At 44.4% G+C, this 21,942-nt stretch overlaps 1 protein-coding gene across 20 annotated transcripts in view; it reads right to left on the bottom strand.

Moving 5' to 3' along the window:
* Positions 1-21,942, bottom strand: part of LOC108036328 (plectin) — a 38,654-nt gene that overhangs the window by 16,081 nt on the left and 631 nt on the right. For 9 of the 20 annotated variants that reach the window (XM_050887986.1, XM_050887988.1, XM_017112346.3 and 6 more), the window contains exons 2-8: positions 20,912-21,358; positions 18,132-18,494; positions 16,484-16,600; positions 15,484-15,917; positions 14,816-15,062; positions 14,695-14,750; positions 1,035-2,363 (exon numbers count right to left, since the gene is read on the bottom strand). In XM_050887986.1, coding sequence (XP_050743943.1) covers positions 1,035-2,363; positions 14,695-14,750; positions 14,816-15,062; positions 15,484-15,917; positions 16,484-16,600; positions 18,132-18,267 — 2,319 coding nt within the window. In that variant the 5' untranslated portion in view covers positions 18,268-18,494; positions 20,912-21,358. Of the gene's footprint in view, positions 1-1,034; positions 8,726-14,694; positions 14,751-14,815; positions 15,063-15,483; positions 15,918-16,483; positions 16,601-17,335; positions 17,555-18,131; positions 18,495-20,911; positions 21,359-21,942 lie in introns of those variants that run through there. The other 11 variants (XM_050887998.1, XM_050887997.1, XM_017112353.3 and 8 more) reach the window with 7 other exon arrangements.

Genomic DNA, 21,942 nt, shown 5'->3' with positions numbered 1-21,942 from the left:
GTTAGTTAGGTAGTTAGTAGGTTGGGTATAGGAGGAGGTCCTTGATGGCGTGGAAATACTAGGACCATGCAAGGGTTCGTTACTTATTCTCTTATGCTTAGGTATAGATAGAGTGTGTGTCTGTGCTGCACTAACAATTGGCTAAGTTGTCGAATGTTCATACTAAGTACGAGTTACTCTATAGGTTTTGATTTAATAAATTTTAAGCTTCGTTTTTTTTTTCGTTCTTTTCTTTTCTCGTTTTTTGTTTTGTCAGCTCGCAAACTTGCAACTTTCACGGGCGAGACAAGTTTAAAGTAAATGTTACTCCATTACGCATTTCTCTTCTTGTGTATATATAAATTGTTGTTATTTGTGAGTAAATCTCTTTAGTTTTATATACAGTCTTTTACTTTTGAGAGTCAAGAGCAAGGTTCTACAAATTCCAAAAAAACATCCACAACAATTTGAATTCTTAGCCGAACTCGGCTTCGGTTTTCTCTATGCCCTGAGTGCTCTATGCAAATAACATAAGTCAAATGGTTAAATAAAAAATCGAAATAACTTTAAGGTATTTTCGCCTCTTGTTTCGCTTTCACTGTTGCTACATTAAAATGGCACATGAAACAATAGTTCTCCTCCTCCACATTCTCCGTTGCGAACTTTTCTTAGCCTAGCACTACTAAGAGTATTCCACTTTATTATCATATATGTTGTATATTGTATGTATAATACTTGGTGTCTTATCTTCTCCCTACGCGAGAGCTGGTTGATGCAGAGGAAAGCGTTAAATGCAGATCGGCCAGCCGTCTACGGTGCATAAGGGTTTATAGCTCTATAGACGGCATGACCTTCCAATTGGATTCGATCGTTCTCTGATTGTTATATATTCATAGGATGCTGATTGATGATTATTTCGATTTCGATTTCGATTTCGATTTGTCGATGGTGGCGAATTTCGATGTTGGGGTGGTTAGATTTCAGAAATGGGGTCAAGGGGCTTGGTTTCTTTAGGAGTCTAGGGATAGCGTGTCTACGTCAAATTTAAAACTTACTTGTCGCTTATGCTCTTGCGGCAGTTTCGGGTAATCTAAGTCTAGTTTCGAGTATGGCAGATGGTGGTGATGGTGGGCTTGATGCGGCTGCTGCTGCTGATGGTGCGAATGCGAGTGCGGGTATGCCGTGTGATGCGAATGATGCGAGGAGTGGTGCGGATGCGAATGCGTATGCGGATGCGTATGTGAGTGGGCCGCATGATGCAGTCCGTCCACATAGTCCCTGGCACTGCTGGCCAGCGTTCCGCCAAACGGTCCGCTCGTATTGGCCAACGCCGCCAGCGGATGTGTCTGCAGGTGATTCTGATGCTGGTGCACATGGTACTGGTACTGCGGATGCATCTGCTGCTGCACCGACGCCTGGATGTGCGAGTGTCCCAACGGTGGGCCCTGAGATCCGCCTCCGTAGTGCTGCGTTCCCGCGAACTGTTGCTGCAGGTTGTAGGCCAACGCTGCCGCCGTTGCCCCCGATCCGGATCCCAATCCCTGATTCTGGTAATACTGCGAAATGGCGGGATTGGAGGCGTGCAGCGACTGGTGGGCCATCAGCTGGCGCTGCTGGAAGGGGGCCAGTGGATTGCCGTAGCCCAAATCGCTCTGGTACGGATTCCCATAGCCCCCGTACTTGCAGCCGCCATAGCCCGCCGTGGTCGTCGTCGGGTAGCTGGACACCAGGTTCGTCAAGGAGTACGCCGGCCGGAGACGGGCCGCCGCTGCAGCGGCACTCTGGGCCGCCGTCAGTTGGCTGGGCAGGACTTGCTGCACCTGCTGCCCCTGGGGCTGGAAGTACATGTTGGGCTGCGAGGAGAAGCTCGTGGACATTTGCATGAGGTTGTCGTTGAGGTACGGCGGCGAGGTGTCCCCCGGATGCAGAGTGGGGTAGCTGGAGACCACCCGACCCAGGCCCATGCCCACGGGACCGCCCAGGGGCGTCGTCACCAGCTGACCCAACTGGCGGGCCTGATTCGTGAGGTTCAGGATCTGTGAGCTGCGCGATATCGACTTGTGGGCCTCGTTCAGCAGGTTCACTATGTTCGAGGAGCTGGTCTGCTGCAGCGGCGGTGCTGGATAGCCGTAGACATCATTGTACATGGTGGCCGAGGGCAGGCCGGCAATGCTGTAGCGCCTCCTGCGGATGGGCGAGGTCTGACAAGGTCCGTAGACCTGGGGATCGTACAGTCCGTACAGGTCGTAGCCCGCCGGTGCGTAACCATTGCCCGAGCCGTAGGACAGGGGGCCCGGTCCCAGGGCTCCCGGCCCGTAGTACTGCCCGATAATGTCCGGCAAGGGGGGACTGCTTCCACTGGCGCCCGAGTAGGGATTGTACATCTGAAACGGGGCGATTTCAAATGGTTGGTTGCTGTAACTGCTGTGACTGACTGACTGACTGGTGGTTGGGTTTTGGTTGGTTGGTTTCCTATTCGACTGCTGTTTGATCTGTTTCTATCTGATATCTGTGGTGTCTACAGAGAGAGCTCTCTCCCTTGGGTCTGTTGTTGGGTCTGGTGTTATCTGTTTTGATTTTCCGGCTTCGATGCGGTTTCGCTCACGCAGCTCTTGGCAGTTTTTGCTTTTGCTTTTGCTTTTGCTTTCATGATCATGATCGTGGGTTAACAAACATTAGCTATCTATGTACATTTATAGAGGTGGTTTTGCATATAAGCTATATGGCAGTTGGTTCTTGAATTGGCTTACATTTAACATAGCGAATGCGATTTTCACCCGAAACACTTACGGACTATTCTGGCCCCATACTTGAAAGGTGATTCATTTTCTTAGTTCTTGTTATCATTATTTTTGTTGTTTTTCTACAAGTTCTTCAGTTTGTATGTATCTTTACTTGTTCGACTTTTTACACTTTTTGCGCTTAATTTACAATAGGGTTTTGTAATAGAATGAGATTTGTTGATTATGAGTTATGATTTTCGGTACTGGTTCGTTTTTTCCATCGGTTAACTTTCGTTTGGCTTTATTTGGTTAGTTAGATAGTTAGTTCTGAGGCACTTTCAACGGCTCTTGTTGGCACCCAAAAAAAGTTCAACAAGGGCGGGGGGTTGGGCGTAGTTGTGAGTGTGTGTGTGTGTGTGTGTGTGTGTGTGAGTTTAATGTGTGTGCGAGAAAGGGGGTGTGGTTTTGGGTTTGGTTTCGGGGGGCGAAGAGGAGGCGCAACATGAAATGTGTGTCACTTGGATGACAGCCACGAGGATGTCGCTGGTTTTTGTATCTATTTCTGTGTGGATGGCTGTATCTTTGTATCTGAGTGTGTGCGTGTCCCTGTGTGTGTGTGGAGTATCTGTGTGTGTCGATGCTTCTCTTTTTTTCGCTGTTTTGACCTGGCTTGTGTGATCAACGTGGCATACAAATGCAACTCGGATTCTGATTTCGTATTTCTCAGGTATATCTTTGGGTATTTTTGGTATTTCGGTATTTTTTGTTTTGTACAATTTGCTTTTGGTATCTTGTTTGTACGCAGAAAAGAAACATAAATATTCGTATAACAATATATAGTTCAGATGCATTATAGAAATAACGTGCAAAAGTATATTTGTTAAATAATTTGGTTCGGTGTGTTGGAGAAAACAAACAAAATATATATTCATATAGTTGTTTAGACAGACAGTGAAAGAGAGAGAGAGTGTGTGTGTGAAAGAGACAGTCAGAGTTCGAGATTGAGTTAGAGAGAGACGGTTACAAAGAGACTTAGATAGAGAGAGAGAGAGATGGAAAGAACGCAAGTAGTGAGTGTCAGACAGAGCAGAGTATCTTTTCTTCATCCTTTCCTCAGAGAGTGTTTTCTCCAGTGTACTTGTGTTGGTGAGAGAGGGTCAGAACTGTGTGTGTTTTTGAGTGTGTGAGAGTGTGCGAGTGGAACCCACCATCAATAGAGTGTTGTAGTTGTTGCATTGCGTGTTGTGTGAAAGTTCGAGTTCGAATTCGAGTGGATCCGGTCAACGTTCTTAAGATTAGTTGGTAAGTCCGATATTTACAAAAACCAAAAAGTAATATATCATACACAAACACGAGCACACATCCATATGTGGACACAGACACATGTGAATGTGTGTGAGTCAGGTGCAACGACACGGCAACAATTGTTGCCTATTTTTCGGCCTTGAGGAGGGCTTGGAATCTGGGTTTCTTTTTCATTTTTTGGTGGGTGTGGGGCGGAAGATCGGGGGTTTCTTGGGTCTCGGTCTGTCGTAAGCGGAATATAACGCAATCAATATCAAAAACAACATACTGCAGAGTAACATATTTATATATATAGTTGTAGTTGCTGATATTCGTATATATATAAAGAGCGACAGAGACAGAGAGATACAGAGAGCCATAGAGGAAGAGAGAGTGAGTGGGAGAAACAGAGACAGAAACAGAGAGGTAGAGTATATATTCATATGTTTGTTAGCCATATTGTGGATATATATACACGTCGTAATTGTTTTATCATTTTATCGTCAAAGAGTTGTCAGTAAATGAAAGATTCGCTTTCTTCTTCTTTTCTTTCCTTTCTTCCGTCTACTCGAAGTATTAATCAATTTGTTATTGCTTTCCCTTTGGTCCTTTTTTGTTAGTTATACTTATTTTGATATTATTTTTTTTGGTATCGTGCGAAAATATTACAAAAGCATATTGTAAATAGTTGCATACGTTTTTTTCGATTCTTGGTAAACAAATTTGTTTTCATATTTGTCATTGCATTTCCTCAATTGTTTTTTTTTTTTGGTGATAGCTTTTAGAACAACAACAAAATATATGTTTTTTGATGTAATTAAAAAAGATCAATTCTGGAAACAAATATATATTTTGAATTCATTAATTGAGTCGCTTGATTCGGTTATTTATCAGTCAAGACTGCTTGCCTACGTTTTTTGTGTGGATTTAATTTTGGTTCATAAAGCCAATTATTGGAGCCATTACAATCGATAGGTTTCGTGAAAAAATCATTTGCATCTTTTGGCAATAAAATGACAAAAGAATTATTCTTGTATGCTAAACAGATCACAGTTCACTAATGGTTGTTAATTCGTATCTGATCATTTCAGTTGGGATTTTGCTTTCTGATTTTTGATATCTTGATTTTTTTATCTTGATTTCTAAGGTTTGCTCTTTGGTGTGTTGGTTAAATGTTATATATTACTTTTTGATTATGTAAGAACAGTAAGAAAAAGGAGTTCAAAAATCAGCGTTCCGTTCAAAATGCTAAGTTTAAAGTTTAACAAACATTGTGTGAGTGTGTATGGGGTGTGTGTGTGCGTGTGTGTGGTGGGGTCATTAAGTAAAATTAAAGTACAAAGCGAGTGTGGAGAACTAAGCTATATACTAGATTTAAACGATTACACAAACAACATTAAGACACAAAACACACATTTACATATTTTAGGGCTCGGAGCGAAACAAAGATTAGTATAAATTTGGAAAATGATGCCGAGAAAGAGACAGTAGGAGATGGGGGCTGAGAGAGAGAGAGAAGGAGAGCACAGGTGAGCAGAACACTTAAAATAATGCCAAGAACTTTGTTCACCCACGCACACACACACAAACACATGGAAATGGCGAACCGAAATAACAACATTTTGGTTACAAGGTTACGTATACGTCACGTGTATTTGTGCGGGGCTACAAAAAAAGAGAGGGGCTACAGAGACAAAGAGAGAGAGAGGCAGAGAGAGAGAGAGAGAGAGAGAGAGAGGGAGAGGGGGAAAGGAAGAACAAAGCCAAAGTAAGGGGCGAAATCAAAAGCCGAGTGGGTGGTGAGTGTATCTGTGTGTGTAAAGTGTGTTAAGTGCCGAACACATGTAGCAGAGTGTATTTTCTGGCTTTTCAAGCATTTTGTTGCTATTTTCGTTCGTTGCGTGCCCAGCAGAAATCATAAAATTAAAAAACAAACACATAAAACGGAGTATTGCAAACTGAAAAGAAAGCATAAAGCTGGGGAAAACAATTTCCACTTTTATGACTCCTTCAGGGAAAGCGAGAGAACGGGGCGGACGGGGCGAAGAAAGCAGAGAGGGGAGAGAGAGAAGGACTGCACCCCCCGCCCGACGACATTGACATGTGAGCAAACAAAGGGAATGCAAAAAATTAAAGTGGTCGAGGGGAAGTCCCGCTTTCAATGGGGATCCCCTTTTCCCTGGCGTTAATCATGACAAATCATCACGTTCACGTTTCGTTTCGTTTCGTTTGTGCATGTGTTTTCCCCTTTTTTCGTGTGCGCGCAAGGCCAGACAGAGTCCTTTTCCCCATTGTGTCCTGTCTGCCATCCACTAACCATCACCCCTAGCAGCTAGCCCAGCCCCCCTTAACCCATTGTCAGTGGCTGTCCCATCTCTTGCCCCACGCACGTGCCTGATGGAAATGTATTTCAAGTGACACATTATGAAGTGCATCCCTGTCGGTGCTCGCTTTTTGTTGAATTTCGGTAGGCTTTTCAGTTAATGAGCACGGATGCCAAAGGGTTAAGGCTTTGGGGGGGTGTTAAGGCTATATATTTGCGCCTGTGCTGTCTATGCTTCTTGCACTTTTCTGCAAGCCCTGTTGCCGAATTTCACTAATTACGCAGAAAAGCAGGCAATGCGCCTTCCCCTTTTTAGCCAGTACTCGTGCATTAGTGTGTGTGCGTGTTAGCCCGAAATGCTGTTAGTTTGTTAGTCTGTCAGTGAGTGTGTGTGTGCGCTGATGTGTGCCACTGTATGTGTGAAATTTAATTTGCAACTCGAGGCCACAAAAGGACAGGCCAAACAGACGAAGTTTAACCAGTTTTGTTTGTTTTGGGGTCACTCTTTTTTCAAACAAAATATAAATTCACAGCTCTAGGTATTCGATTTGATATTAAAATATTTTTGGATATATATTTTTAGGTTCAATAAACCAAATTTATGTATTAAATATTTAGTATATCTAATCTTTTATTTTATATCTTACTTTATAGACTAGCATTTATCAAATATTCAAGGAAAATGCAGTAAACTTGGAATGTTATGATATTTTTCCTCTTGATTTTGAATCCCATACTTTTTTAAGACCTATTTTTCTCTGTGCTTAGTTTTTATAGCCTTTCCCTCTCTCTCTTAGCATTTTCTTGCTTTTCCCACCCCACCTCCATCTCCGCCCCCTTTAGGAGTTGCTCATGTTACGCCTTGACAGGACATTTAAATGGCTTTCGGTGTCTGGGTGCCTTGCAGCGCCTACTGCGGCGGCCCCATTGATGGGCCGGCCAGCCCATTGATTTACACTACACCCATTATGCAGTACCATAACCACCCCTGGAATTTGCACCCACAGACATTTCGGTTAGATGCATTTCGTCGCTTTGGCTTCGGCTCTAGTTTGAGTTGGCTTTGGTTGGTTTGTTATGCGAGTCGCCTTTGGGCTGATTGACTTTTGAATGAAGTTGAAGGTTCTGTTCTTGTGTGCTGAATGGTGAGTAATGACATTTCGAGCTGAGCTGTTGTGATGACTGGATGATGAGACGCTGTTGGTTTTTGGTTTCGCGGACCTCAGTTGCCACAGTTGTCTGGCTGACTGACTGGATGATTGGGTGACTGTTTCCGGTGGGCGGTACAAGTACAATACCTTGTAGTAGACATAGGCATTGTCCATAGGTTTGTGGGTCTCTCGGCTGGGTCTTTAGGAGCTAATGTTGCTGCAATTGCAATGGCGCAATGTTGCAATGTTGCAGTGTTGCAGTGTTGCAGTGTTGCAGTTCTGCAGTTCGTTGTACTTGGGCTTAGTGCTGCCTGGCTGCTATTTATGTAATTTGAGCTGCCAGCTGTGTGTGTGCTTGTTGTTGTAATGCAATAATAGACTGCGCTTCCCCGTTACTTTTCAGCGTTTTCCACGGGGGAAAACTTGTATTTTCTTCTTGGGCGCTGCTTCCTGATTCTTAGCGCTGTCTGCCTAATGCAAATGCGAGGGGGAGTGTAACCTTCTGGCCCACCGCACACACTCGCACATTCTCCTCACTGAGAGAAAGGGGAGCAGACTCTCACACACACACACACACACAGACAGGCTGGCTGGCAGGACGACGAGCTATAAAAAGAAAGGTTGTTGTTTTTCTCGTTGTCCTTTGTTGTTGCTAGTTAATGTTTGCTGCGAAGGATTCGTGTTTTTTTTCGGCTGCTGCGGCTGCTTAAGCAAAAATTATTGATTTTATGCTGCTCTGCTTTTCAGCTTTTCCACTGCCGATTTTCCTCTGCTGCTTTTCCTTCAGCTGCTGCTGCTGCTGCTGCTGCTGCCAAACGGTTTGGGGATGCAGGGATTGAAAAATTGCACTGGCACTCTCGATTTAAGCTATTATTTTCACACGGACACAGACACGTTTACAGGTAAAGGCACAATAATGAAATGGTCGACATTCCCTTTTTATCTACATCCTTTTGCGGTCAAAGAATGGAATTTCCATCTATATATCCTCTTTTCCTAGCCACAGCACACGCGTTCGCGCCACGAATGGGATTTTTACGCGACTTACGCGACTTTTCTATCGGAATGATATAGGGGTTCGTGTGGATTTTTGCGTATCCTAGCACAATCCTCAGGCTCGTGGCTCTGGCTCGCTGCCCACTACACAATTTTCTTTGCCATTTGCTGTGCCAAAAACTTTCTTTTTCTGTGCGACTCGCGACGCGTTCTGCTCGCTACAGTTCCTTTTCTCGGTCCGTGTCTCGGCTCGTCGGCTGGAGCGTTGCGTGTACAACTGTTCGCGCCTGCGGAGCTTTTGCGACCACGAGGCACGAGGCCACTCAGCAGCGCGGCACATCGCTCATCCGCACCGTGGCTCGGCTCTCAGCTCGGCGCTCGGCATGGCAGCTCAGCTTTCACTCAATTTTGGGCTTGTTTGGGGGCTCATCTTTCGGCACTAAATACTTAGTACTAGGGTTTCGCCAGTCAACCAGTGTGACTTTCACTGGACATTAAAAAAGATTCGCTTGCTTCTTCTTCTCTAAAGCTCCGGCTTACTGTTACAGAGTTTTCTGAAATTATATTTTTATAGTCCCTATTTTAGATAAATTCATTGCATATTCCACTTATTTTTTGTGATATTTCAGATCCTTTAGGCTCCTTTAAGGAATTCAGTTGTCTAGCTTCTGGACATTTAATGTTATAAATATCATCAAAGCACACACTAAAGTAATAAAATGATAATCAGATCATTTAGGATTACTTCCATTTTAATTCTTTTTACTAAAGATCTATTCATTTCCTTGAAGACTATTTATTTAGTTTTATTTCTGAGCGTCAAATTGTTACTAATAGCTCCTATATACAGTAAGCAGATTTCATAAATTACCTTGTTTATGTCATTATTATGGTATTTTGCCGAAGCACTTAACATTTTGTTATATCATCTATTCATCTTTAGATTAATGACATACTTTCTTTAAACAGTTCTTTAAAAATTAGTTTTTTTCTCAAAAATTGTACTGCTCACTTTTTAGTTGGAACCTTTTTTTTAATAAAAGTTGATTCTAACTATAATATTATTTTTTAAATTTATTTTTCAAAATACTTCCGGCTATCAGTTACACTGCATTCGTCACCAGCCTTAAATACTTGGTTTTTGAATCCATCGATGCCCTAAGCTTTAAGTATTTAGCTCTCATTCATGCTTTCGGCACTAAGCTAAGCCAGTCCGCGCAGCTTTTGGGACTCGACTCTCGTCCCGATTGAGCGCTTTTGCCCATTTCCGCTCACGAGTCCAGTCATGTGGTCTGTGCCGCGCGGAAAGCTCGGCAAGTCAGGCGAGAGCTTTTACGTTCATTTACGCTCAAAAGCTGGCGGCAATATTGATTGCTTGACAAAGGGCAGGGGGGAGGTGCTGGTGTGGGTGGTGGTGGCAGGGGGCGGGAGTGGGCGAACTCGTTTTACAGCTACTCGCTGCAAGCTTAACCCTGCACTGGCCGCGCGGGCTGAAACGGCCTTTCCTGCAACTGAAGGCCTGCGCATGGCATGGGCTGCACTTCCCGAGCAGCTGACTAGCGGGGGGTCCACCTGACCCGCCCCCTTTCCCCCCTCCCCCTTTCCGGTTAGGCCCCTTTAGCAGCGCCCCCAACAAATGGCATTCCGGGCAAACTGGCCCGCAAAAGTAGGCAACACTTTGCATATTAAGGCAGCTTCCATTCAATTATTATGCTAAGTGGGCAACTCATTAGGCAGTCATTTGTTTTCGGATATGCCATTTCAATTCGCATTCCTGTGCGCCCCTGGCCAATCGATAAGTCCAAGTGGAAATTCCTCTAGCTGGGACTTGTCTCGCTTTAAATGCACTTATATCTCCTTAACACACTTAACTTTGCAGGCGCTTTTTATGCCTCCAACGGTGGGAAAATGAATTTTGCGGTAGGCCGCGTAATTATTTTATGCCCCCGCAAAACAAAGGGCTCTGGCAACCAGCAGCATAATATATCAAGCGTTGAGCGAGGCCCACTGGCAACCATAACGAGTTCCCAGAACCCAGAGCCCAGAGCCCAGCGCCCAGCGCCCAGCAACCAGTCGCCTTTCGTAACCCGTCGTAACCCCCGAGTTTTCCGTGCCCCATGCCCATTATTATTTATGCGTATGCATAGGACACACAGGGCTGGCTCTTTGGCCGGGCACTGTGTGCATGTGGGGGTGTCGTGCGAGCTTTATTTAGTGACCTGCGAGTGAAATGCCCGTCCGCAAGCGTCGGCTGGCGGCGGCTCGGGGTAAATTTAATATAGAGCTGGCCAGTATTTTATGGTATTTCAGTCATGAATTAAAGCCCTGTATTTTTAGCCCTAAAATTTACGATATGGCACAATTTTCACTGCTTTCCGGCGGGGTGATTAATCCATGCCTCAATTACAGCGGAATTTATGCTTTATTTACGTAATCTTTGTGGTGCAAATAAGCGCTCTATTTATGAGGAGATAGTTTGATACATGGGATTTATGTTAAAATCATGTGTCTTTATTAAGAAAGAGGATTTCTGGAATTCCCTATTTTCCCTTTGGTATCCTTTTGTATCATACATCTTTTACTGGCTAAGTTTTTTTATTCATGATAAAATTATATTTATAAGGTTTTGTTCTTAGATGGCTTATATCAATATACTTCTTTAGTTTTTAATGTGTTTTTCTGCCTTTAAATTATCATGAATATTTGAATCTTCACCCTTAAGGGAGTCTTCCTATTTAATTTGAGACTGTAACTTTTTTTCTGAAATCCCTTGAGGATATCCCCAGGTTAAGCCCCTCTCCTTAGGTTCTGCCCCAACAAAACTAAGTCCGCTCCTGATTCGGCATGTGCCAGTCCCCGTAAAACATCTGAGGGCCCCGCTACCCCTTTGCTGGCTTTTGGCTTAGGTTGCTAATTAAAATTCAGCCATTGGCGTCATTTTGCATAGTTTCTAATTTGCCAGGGTGTAACAGAGATAGAGAGAGATAGAGATAGAGGAAAGGAGAGAGACAGGAGATGAAACCAAGTGAGGGCGAGCCAAACAACATGAATATTTGAATATGGATTTGTGTGGTCTGGCGTACTGAGCAGCATACTAAGCGTTGGTCATCGGCAGTCGGGGGTTAAGAAGGGCTGGATTGGCCCTAAGAAGGTCTTTAGCTCTGAGTGTTTTTTCTTTTTATATTTTTTTGTTCTACGAGTAGCAAACATACACTCACCCTTACCCCTTGCTCCTCCTGAGCGAATTTCTTGATTTCACGCTCCAAATCAAGCTGTCTCGTTGTTGTTGTTTTCGTGGTTGGTGTGTTTGTTGTTTGGTTGTTGTTTTTGTTGTTCGGTTGTTGGGTTCACCAGAAGTGAGAAGGTTGAGTATCGCATAAGTTTGTTAGATTTGTGTACATATTATATGTAAGCGTGCAAGAGTGCCTGGTTTTGGGGGGTTGGGGCAAAATGTAAGCCGAAAGTTTGAGCATCAAGCAGACAAAGTGGCGTCGGTTAAATGGCCATAAGAAGTAGACAATAAAACCAAGAGGACTCTCGTAAAAAGTATATTCGCCTATATGTGTATTTATTCCAGCTGAGCTACATATCTATCTATACGTACGTGCGTGTCCCGGGGCCTCTGGCCTTACATAAGAGTGCCAAAAGTCGGGGCGGCAAGAGTCGGTGGAAAAAGTCGATTCAATGCGGCTCAACTTGGGCCAACTTGCTAAACAAGATGAATTATTGAAAGTTTTTTCGAATGGCCCCAAAAAAAGGGCAGAGGCTTGCAACTGCAGTTTGCAATAAATAGAATCTGCACCGAAAATAGGAAATGTAAAACGCAGTGACCTCGAAAGAACTGCGCCAGCCGATTGCTCTCTTTTCCGGCCCTGCTAACGCGGCGTATACGCAACAACTTTTAATTGCTCGCCCTGCAAAAAAAATAAAAAAAAATCGCCCAAGAGCGATGCGAAATTTGCTTTCTTTTGTATGGGCATGTGGGCGGGCTGTTTTTTTTTTATTTTCCCGCCCTCAGACCGGTTTTGTGGGCTGATTTTTAATTACTGCTGTCCGGACCGTGTACTATGCCGCATTTCCTCCCACCATTTGTTTGCTTTATCAGTGACAAATTAATTTCGAGCCTCGCCAATCGCCAATTGCCCACTGCCGGTCAAGGCATTTGTTGTTCGCCCCCCGCCCATTCAATTGGTATAATATAATATAAGCCAAAGACCCCCGACCGCTGGCTGGTGAAAAAATGTACAGAGCATTACGCAGAACTGAAATGCGATTCCCGAAAAATGCCAGTGGGCAGTGAGCCAGAAAAAAGGGCAGAAAAAACGCCATTTGAATGCTTATTGTGCCATAGAAATGGCGCCTCCGCATAAAGGATGTTGAGCTTATGCAAATGGTTTTAACGCCACGGGGACCCAGTGCAGTGCCCAGATAAAATATGAAGTTCAAAATTGAGTCAAGGATGGCGGCCATTCCGGGCTAATATCTGTCATTTTTACGGCCATTCATTGATATACAAAGCGCTGGGAAAATAGTGATATTTCAGTTTTAAAACTGCGCTTCTTTGACTTTTGAGCCAGCTGTTGAGCAGTCAATTACCATTGATAGATGCGCACAGGCAGGTCTTAAAGAGTATCAGTGTTTTTTTGGAAAAAAACTTAAATGCCAGTCGGATAATACGAGTACTTTGCCTTCTGCACTGGCTATTCCCTTTGGCCTTTCCTCTGCTCTCCAGCGTCTGTTGTCCTTAAATAGATTTTGTTTCTGTATCAAGGTTATTTATGCTGCCCACTGGGAACGTACCCAACTGTCTGACCATGCTCTGGAAATGCTTTTTCCCATTTTCCCCCCGATTCTGGGCGTTCCCCTCTTTACCAACTTGTGTTTTCTGTGTGCTCGACTGCCTTTTGTTTCTGTTTGCGCTTAATATTACGCATACGCCGTGTGTGGTTGTGTGGGAGTTTAGCCCGGGGCAAACGTGTAATTAGAGAGGAGGGGGAGGGTCAGGAGTTTGGATCTGTAATAAGCAGTTGGTAGCTTGCCCTGTCCTTGGGGAGGTCGGTGGGTAAAGAGTTAAGCTGCATTTGCATCAACTCCAGACTTATTTCAGATTGATTTCCCGGGGGGCAGCGGGCGGCGGGCGGCACTGGCACTACCCTCGATAAATAATGGAATGCAACAATGGAAATGGTGCGGGAAAATGCAATGCTTTTCCTCGAACGCCAGGCAATGCATTACTGGCGAACGTTGCATACATAAATGGGCCACGCGAAGATGCAGCCATTGTGGCGCCGAAAAGTGTGCAACAAAATCGAGATTTTATTGGGTGGCGAACAATGAAATGACTAAGCTGCTGTCTGAGTGTGCGTGGGTGTGGGTGAGGTAGTGTGTGGGTGTGAATGTGTGGGTGTGTTAAGGGTACGTGTGTGGGTAGTGCACTGCACTTAATGTTAATTTGAACGACGTTCATTGATGTTGACTGCTGACTGCCGACTGCGACTGCCTCCACTGTCCTCATTCTCGTCGGCACAAAGTTGCAAATTAATTAAGCGACAACGGCAACAAGAACAAAACAGTAAAAAATATGCAAAACATGTAGCAAACTGAATGAAACGTGTCATTGTGTTGCGTGTGTGTCTGTGTGTGACAATGTGGGAAATGAAAAATCAACAGTGGAAAACTGTGTGAAAACACTACGAACTCAACTCAAGCTTCGGTTGGCATAAAAGCGAACATTTTCTAGGCTCTACTTTAGGTTTTTGTTTTTCGACTAGATTGTAACACTTATAAAGCGGTATGTATATATAAGTTAAGTGTGTGTGTGTGGGTAAGGTGTCTAGGTAAGGTATATAGAGTATATAAGACTTAGTGTATGCGTGTGTTGTGTGTCTTTGGGTTAAAATAAAAGTTTTTAAAGTTCCGATGTTGCATCAAATGTTTTCAAACTCAAAATGCATAAAAAGTGTGTTTTTTCGTGTTCAGAGAAAATGGGTAGGCGTGGGGAGAAAGGAGAAAGTGCTCCCCCTCTCTCCCCCCGCTGCCCGTGTACGAAATCATTCTCTAGAGCATTGGTTGCCGAACGAAAGAAAATTAGAGAGATAGAGATTGGCAGAGATATACGAAGGTAGACAGAGAGATGGCGGAGTTCGGGGAGCGAGATGGGGTAAAGTCGCGACCTCGTCACCTCTTCGGGGAGGCAGAGGTGTGGCAAGGGGCTCCAAAGCATCTGAACGGCACTTACCTGCTTCTGGGCCATGGCCTGCATCTGCTGGAACATCTGGCGCTCCTCCTCTTTGCCTGGAAATGGAGGTAAGTATAAGAGTTAGTCGATCTGTTTATCTTTTAGTGCACCAGAAACTCACCCATTCCCTTGGCCTGCAGCATTTCCAGCAGCTTCTTGATGCTCTCGTCGCGGGCAATCAGCGTTTGCTTTTGGGTCTCCACCCGGCACTCGAGATCCTTGATCGTCTCGCGCAGGATGCTGATCTCGCGCTGCAAATGGTCGTTCTCCGCATAGATCGCCTCCATCTGTTGCTGCATCTCCAAGTTGGGCTGCCGCATCCGCAGGCGCAGCTCCTCCTCCAGTTGGCGCACCAACATGGCTTGTTTCTAGGGAGGGTTTATTAGTAATATAGTATTAGAAGAAGTACAAAAGATACCTCGAATTTAGTTCAAAAAATAATTCTAATATCTATAACTTTAGAGGAGCAGGCTCCCTATTTCTATGAATATTTTACAGACAAAATATAACTTTATTGAGTTTTAATGACTTATTCTAAAGGTATTAGGTGTAATCTATAAACCTCGGATTATTTGTAAAATTATACCTTAACCATTTGTGTCTGTGAGATTTGTTTAAATATAAATTCAAAATATCGAAAATCCTTTGATAAAACTATTAAGTATCACTAAACATCGAATGTTAAATAGATTATGTGTGGGTATGGTATATGGTAGACCCGATTTAAATTCCGCTTTTTATTCAAATTCTGCATCGTACTAAAGGCTGAATGCTTAACTGTCAACTCACCTGATTCTCAGTGCTGAGTAGCTTCAACTGATCATTGATCAGACTGTACTTGGCACTCTCCTCCTTGCGCAGGGCCCGCTCCTTCTTGAGCTCGGGCGACCAGAATGTCTTGATGCTGTGCATCGAGCTGCCCAGCTTTTGGTTGGTCAGCTCCAGCTCCCTTTTCAGGTTGCCCAGCTCCCGCTGCAGGTCGGTGTTCTGGTGCTGCAGGTCGCCCAAATAAGCTCGATCCGACGTGGGGCCCATGCCCGTATTATATCCACCCATGGCACTGGGACTCTGCCTTGCCGATCTGCCATACAGCTCGTCCTCTAGGTACAGTCCCCGCTCGAGGGACCTGTCCCGGGAGCGATCGCGAGGCTCCCGGATGGGTATGAACTCGCGATCGTGGGGATCGACAAGGCCGCCGCGATCCAGCGATTGGTAGCGGGTTCCTAGGAGGAGATTAATCCAAATTTGGGTTTAGCCTATCGGTTTATAAGAAGGAGTTCCACAAGGCTAATTCAGATCTAATATCTTTTTTATATATACTTCGAAGTCAGTTTGATTCGGTTCCTAAATCAAAATATCTTTGATATCATTGTATTATAAACAGATTAAGGCCTTGAATCACTAAGAATTTCTAAATTTCTGATTTCCTTTCATTAGTTTTTCTCTTTAGAAACAAGACAACGTTATCTGTAGATATCTATCGGTAGTATCTGTAGATATATCTATTTTCTTTTATTATCTTAATAGAAGCGCATTTTGGTTGTAAGCTATTTATAGTATATAGTTAAATGATCTCGAAACAAATCAATATAAGATTGATCTTTATAAGGATACTATTAAAGTGCTAAGTCGTAATGATATATGTTATTAGCTCAATAGATCTAAGTCTTTAGGTGTTATCCTAAGATAATACATATCTTTATAAGATGTTATTATTAGAATATTTTTATAAATCCTCAAATTGACTTCGATAATACATAATGTTTCAGGCTGCTCAGTCGGTCATTACTTGGATAGTCCATGGCATGGGCCATCGGTGGTCTGCTGGCGCTCCGGCTGCGATGGTGCCCCGCTCCGGCCGGACTGGTTGGCTCATCCATGTCGCGGTAGTATGGACTGCCCATTGCTGAAAGTCACACACACACAGAATTCATGAGGATGACCAAATGAGGATGACAGAACGGACGGGTGGTGGTTTTATCTCTGGTGGTGGTTCAGGTGGTTGTTTCGTGTTTTTCGTTTCGGCTCCTCATCCGGCCACCAGAACAAAAAGAACGCAACCAAAAAAAAGTATACAGAGTGTTTCTTTTCTTTTTTCTAGAGGTGGCAACTAGTGCAGTGGAGTCTCTGCCTCATTTTCTTCTTCGGGCTTTTTTTTTTCTTATTTTTTCGGTTAGGTTAGGTTAGTGGCAAGGAACGCAGGTAACTCAGGGGGAAAAAGAAGGAAATGCAAACGGAAAATAAAGGAAAAGTCAACAAACGAAGGCTGGGAAAAGTGTTTGTCGTGTTCTGGCTTTGCTTTCACCTCCCACAATTCACAGCCCGCAGTCCACAGCCCACAGCTCGTAAACCCGCCTTACTGTGTGTCCCGACTTCTAGCTTATTCCCCATATTTCAGCCCACCTTCGAGGGCTATAAACTAAGTTTTCCCCGGCACGAAATCATTTTGCACGTCGAGAGCACGAAACTAAATTTTGCGGTTCCGCCAACGTCCTTGTTCGTCAGTTTGCAGAGTGTTTGGTCCTCAGAGCCCCACTCATATTAAATGGTTTATTCAAGACCCGCCGAATGGCGGCCGAATGCTAATTAGCTGGCGTAATCAAGTGCTGACCCCGTTCAAGTGCAAAACAGTTTAGCTAACCATAATTGTAATCCAGTTTGAGGCTTTGATGTCAAACGCGCGGCTCCGGGCAAAGTTTTCAGCTTCCAGTGATAGTGACGGTTTCAAGGTGCTCTTCTCCGCAGTGGTTTACTTTCCCTCGCTTTTTTTTATTTGCCTCAATCGCTCAGCTGTGGGCCATTTCCCAGTCCTGTTTTCCCTGGCTGGCACGGTTCTAATGCAATTTCCCGGCAGCTGCAACTGCGTCGCGGAAAATTCCCCAACCAATCCCCGCATTGAATTCAATTTGCATGTGTTTGAGTGCCGTTTGTGTGGGTTAATTGAAATGAAAATCGGTTCGAGATTCGCAGGATGAGTGAAGCGAAACGAAAGGCGAAATAAATGCAAATCGAATCAAGTGAAATGAAATGAAATCAAATCAAATTTATGTACCATGCGCATGCGTGTGATGTTAGACAGAAATAATAGAGTTTAGTTAGAAATTGCATTAGTTGAGTCGACTACAAATAGTACGAAATGAAAATAGTTATATATATATATATGGCAGTTATACGAGTAGAGAGCTAGCGAGCGATACAACAGAAGCGTTAATTTTGCATAATTTGGGAATTTGGAATGTATTTATAGTCTTTAGATCGGTTAAGGCAAGGCCAATTGATGGAAATGAGGGAGAAATAATCGTGGAACGATCGCCGGGCTCTCGGGCGCACAAACAAGATACTGGCCAAAGTGCTGGACTACGTTTGTGCACGGCTTGCAAGGACTATGTCCAGAGATTCTCGGTTTGGGTTGTAGAGTTTATGGATTGGTCATTCACCTAAAGGACTTCCGCGTGGAGCGCCGTAGTCCCGGGATGGGGATCGATCGACCGTCGGCAATTCCTGGAGACGCCGCACGCGACCCGGACTGCGCACACCAGAGCTAGTTACTGGATTATAATCGTCCCGTGACATAATCCGCGGCTCATCCGCGGCATGCAATCAAGTGCCAAATGGAACTGGACCTGGGAGTTGAACTGGGGCAACTGCCGCCACCGAACGCCTTAAATGCAACGTTGAACTTTGATTTCGGTTCTCTGGTTGGTTTATTGTACTGGCCTCTCGGTTGATATGCTCGGTTTTGATTGATTAATTGATTGATCTATTCGCGACTCTCTCTCTCTCTCTCTCTTGTGCGGCATCTGCAAGTGGAAGAAGTGAGAAGAGAACGAAAAACATACACACAAATAGTACAATGCTCTTTCTCGTGAGGGAAAACAGTATATTACATTACGCATACGCCCCGCTGCCCGCCAAAAGCCAAGGCTTCTTTGCATTTAAATTGGCCCTAGCTCAACTTGCATATCCTTAACCTTTTTACCTAAATCTCAGCCAGGAGCTGGCTCACTACCGGGCCATAAGCGCATAAACAAATAGCATAAACAGACTGAAAAGGACTCAAAAGCCAGGGGGGTGCTGGTTGGCTGCGGTGGGGCGAGCACATCGCGCCGAGCATTGCATTATGGCCGCGCTATGCAAATGCGTGTTTTCTATGGAGACGGCAACAAATCGCATGCAAATTGCCACTTGAGCGGTTGCTTCTCGGCTGAAAGGAAGTCTCCCGCAGAAGCTGTCGAGCGGAGTTCATGCGGAGCATCTTATATTGATGTGGGCCTGCATTCGAACGCCACTCTGTTGAGGGTAATTGAAAAGTTGCCTGTGCAACTCTGGCACACATTCTTTGAAACTTCTCCTAATATTGCCTTGAAAATATCTACAATATTAATGTATTTTATTGGTAATAAGTAATCTTAAGTTTTAGCAAGAAACAAAGCATTTATTCAAGCAACCTATCATAATATACTTTTTAAATCAGTTTTCTAACAAATTTATTAATAATATACGTCAGGAAAATAAAAGGAGAATTTATTATTTTTGTTTATTTGATTTCATTTGATTAATACTATAACAACTTTTATTCTGTGCAAATAAAATTAAATTTTGGGCATTTGTTTCTATATTTTATAATTGTTTTAAGATACTTTTTAAAATGTAAGATATTCCTGCGAATGTCATGAATAACGAATTGCAATTAAGTTGCCCGCATAAACAATGCGCCACGGCGAACGTTGATTTTTTTCGCCCAGGCTGCTCTGAATGGGCCAAGAGTGCGGATATCAACGGCAGCAGCTGCAGCGTCTGAAATGAAACCTAAACGAATCAGCAAGCCGGAAGCCCATTCACACAGCCATGAGAAGGAAGTCTCCGCCTGGGCCGGAGCCTGAACCAGCGCCTCTATGTGCCGGAGAATGGCGACATAAAAAGATGGAGGAAGCGCCAGCAGATGAGGTCAGGATATGGCAGACAGGCCATAAAATATCAGGCCCAGATTCGATTACATCGCCATGCCATTAGGGAGCCCCAGGCACTGCACTTTGCTGGGCAAACATATCCCCACATATACACCAGTGCACACATACATATAGATATGCAGAGAGGGAGACAGATTGCACTTTGAGCTGCATACTTAAGGGACCTGGAGCTAAAACTGGAAGCCCGTACGATTGTTGTCCGGACGTCGGACTTCGGACAGCCGGAGGCCATCTTATCAGGCTATCTGCTCCGGGGGCCTCCACCCCAAAACAAACATGTTGAATAGCCCCGAAAAAATAGAGGAGCTAGAGAGGCGTCCCCGGAGAAAGCCGGAGAAAGGCGAGAGAACTCACCACACCGTGGGTAGTGCGCAAATGCGTATCCTCTACCAACTACCGTGCCATCGCTTTCTCCGCCTTCTCCGCTCCCCGCTCACAACAATAGCGTCATCGTAAAATATTTTGCCGTATTTTGTTGTTACCACTGCCCCAATGTATGGATTGGCGGCGTTTTCTGTACACACACAAGCGCGCACACACACACAGGGGAACATGTAAAATAAGGTTAAAATTTGAAATCAATAAGAGTTATTCGACTGATCTAAAATTAGAGCAGGCAACTCAAATAACAACCGAAAGAAATAAATAATAAAGGCAAACACCGCAGCATTGACACGCAACCCCCCTAAAAAAAGCGGGGAAAGTCGAAAAAACTGGCAAATCATGCGAGCATTCGAATGCGTTGAGCCTGCCCCATAAAGAACCATCCACACAGATCTAATTATAAGTTTCCAAATTGCTTGCCAATCTCTGAATGATTGATTGATCGAACGGGGCGTATGGGTAATGCATGGAAAGAAGACTAAGGTTACTCGCTAAACTAAGTTACTCGGCTACAGAACTAGTACTCCACTAAATCTAGGCAATCGGGGATTGGATTCTCTCTCTTTTGAGTAGAATAAAATAAATCACAACAGATACGAACAGGAGATACTGGAGTTACAGGAGTTATAAAGAGAGAAACAAAGGCAGGCATGGAAAACAGATTACTCATAACTGATAACGCTTAAATTATGGGAGCTCCTGTTACACAAGGCGAACGCACACAAATCAGAAATCAATATCGCTTACGGTTCACATCACAAATTGAAGTTCTTTCTGTGTGTCTCCGGGTCGGTTATGTTGGTGTGTGTGTGTGTCTGAGTAGGGGCGTCGTTACGTATACGTAATATGGTTAAATCGCTCACCCGCTTTGCTTAGGCGATGAATTTTGAATGATTTTCCTTGACGAACTGCGGGCGAAAGGAAAACTGGCCAATCTAGCTGCTGCGCCTCCCTCTGATCCTTCTGATCCCTCTAATCCTTCGCCTGCTCCTCGACTTCCGCTTCCGGTTTTCAGAGCCCGCACACACTGACACACACACTGCGCCGCGCTGCAACTACATGTGTGTGTGGGCGAGTTGTTGCTCGTCTTTGTGGCCGCTGGCAATGCAATGGCGCTTGCGGTTGTCTATGTGTTTGTTGTCAGGCGGCTCAATGGGCATTTCCGGTTCCGGTCCGCTAGCTGCTTGCCACTAATTTAGTTCACTCGCTGACACTGGCTTAGTTAGTTTGTTGACTCTCGTGGCGTGCGCTCGCTGGCTAATTGCATTTTGTGTTTATGATTTAAACGGCTTTTGGTTTTATATACATGGCTGCGTGGGTAGGATAATTAAACCGCGTGAGTTTCTGAGTTTCTAGCTAAACTAATTACAGTCTTCATTCACTTTGAGGTTTTTCTGTGTGTTTTTTGTTCTATGCTTTGTGTTTCTTTTATTTTTTTGAAGTGGTTTCGGTGGCTTCGTGCCTAACGAGGATATTTTTTACACTCGCTCCCAATGACACACATTCGAGGCACCCACACAGTCGCACACACAGCGACACAGAGAGATGCGGAGTTGAAGAGTGCTCCGTAAAAATGGAGTGGAGAGTGCTCTACGCACGAGTTACGCTTACGAACAACGTAAGGCTCGACGTAACGCCAGGGGGTTGGGGCTGTGCAGCTGAGTGGGTGTTTAGGGTGGCCCAACATTATGCTGGCAGCCCCTCGCGCCCACCTCTCCGCTCCACTCTAGGCTCTGTTATACAGCTTATGGCTTTTCAAACTTAATGTCTCTTTGTAGGCGTGTGCGTGTGTGTGTGTGGCGGAGTGTGTGTGTGTGTGTACAGCTCGCATGGCTTATATGTAGGTTGAAGCAATTTATAATAATTTTTCTGCCTTTGCCCCAATCGATAGGCA

Source organism: Drosophila biarmipes, chromosome 2R (assembly GCF_025231255.1).
Source record: "Drosophila biarmipes strain raj3 chromosome 2R, RU_DBia_V1.1, whole genome shotgun sequence".
Taxonomy (NCBI): Eukaryota; Metazoa; Arthropoda; class Insecta; order Diptera; family Drosophilidae; genus Drosophila; species Drosophila biarmipes.
The sequence above is the reverse complement of the archived record's forward strand: the minus strand, read 5'-3'. Positions and strand labels throughout refer to the sequence as shown.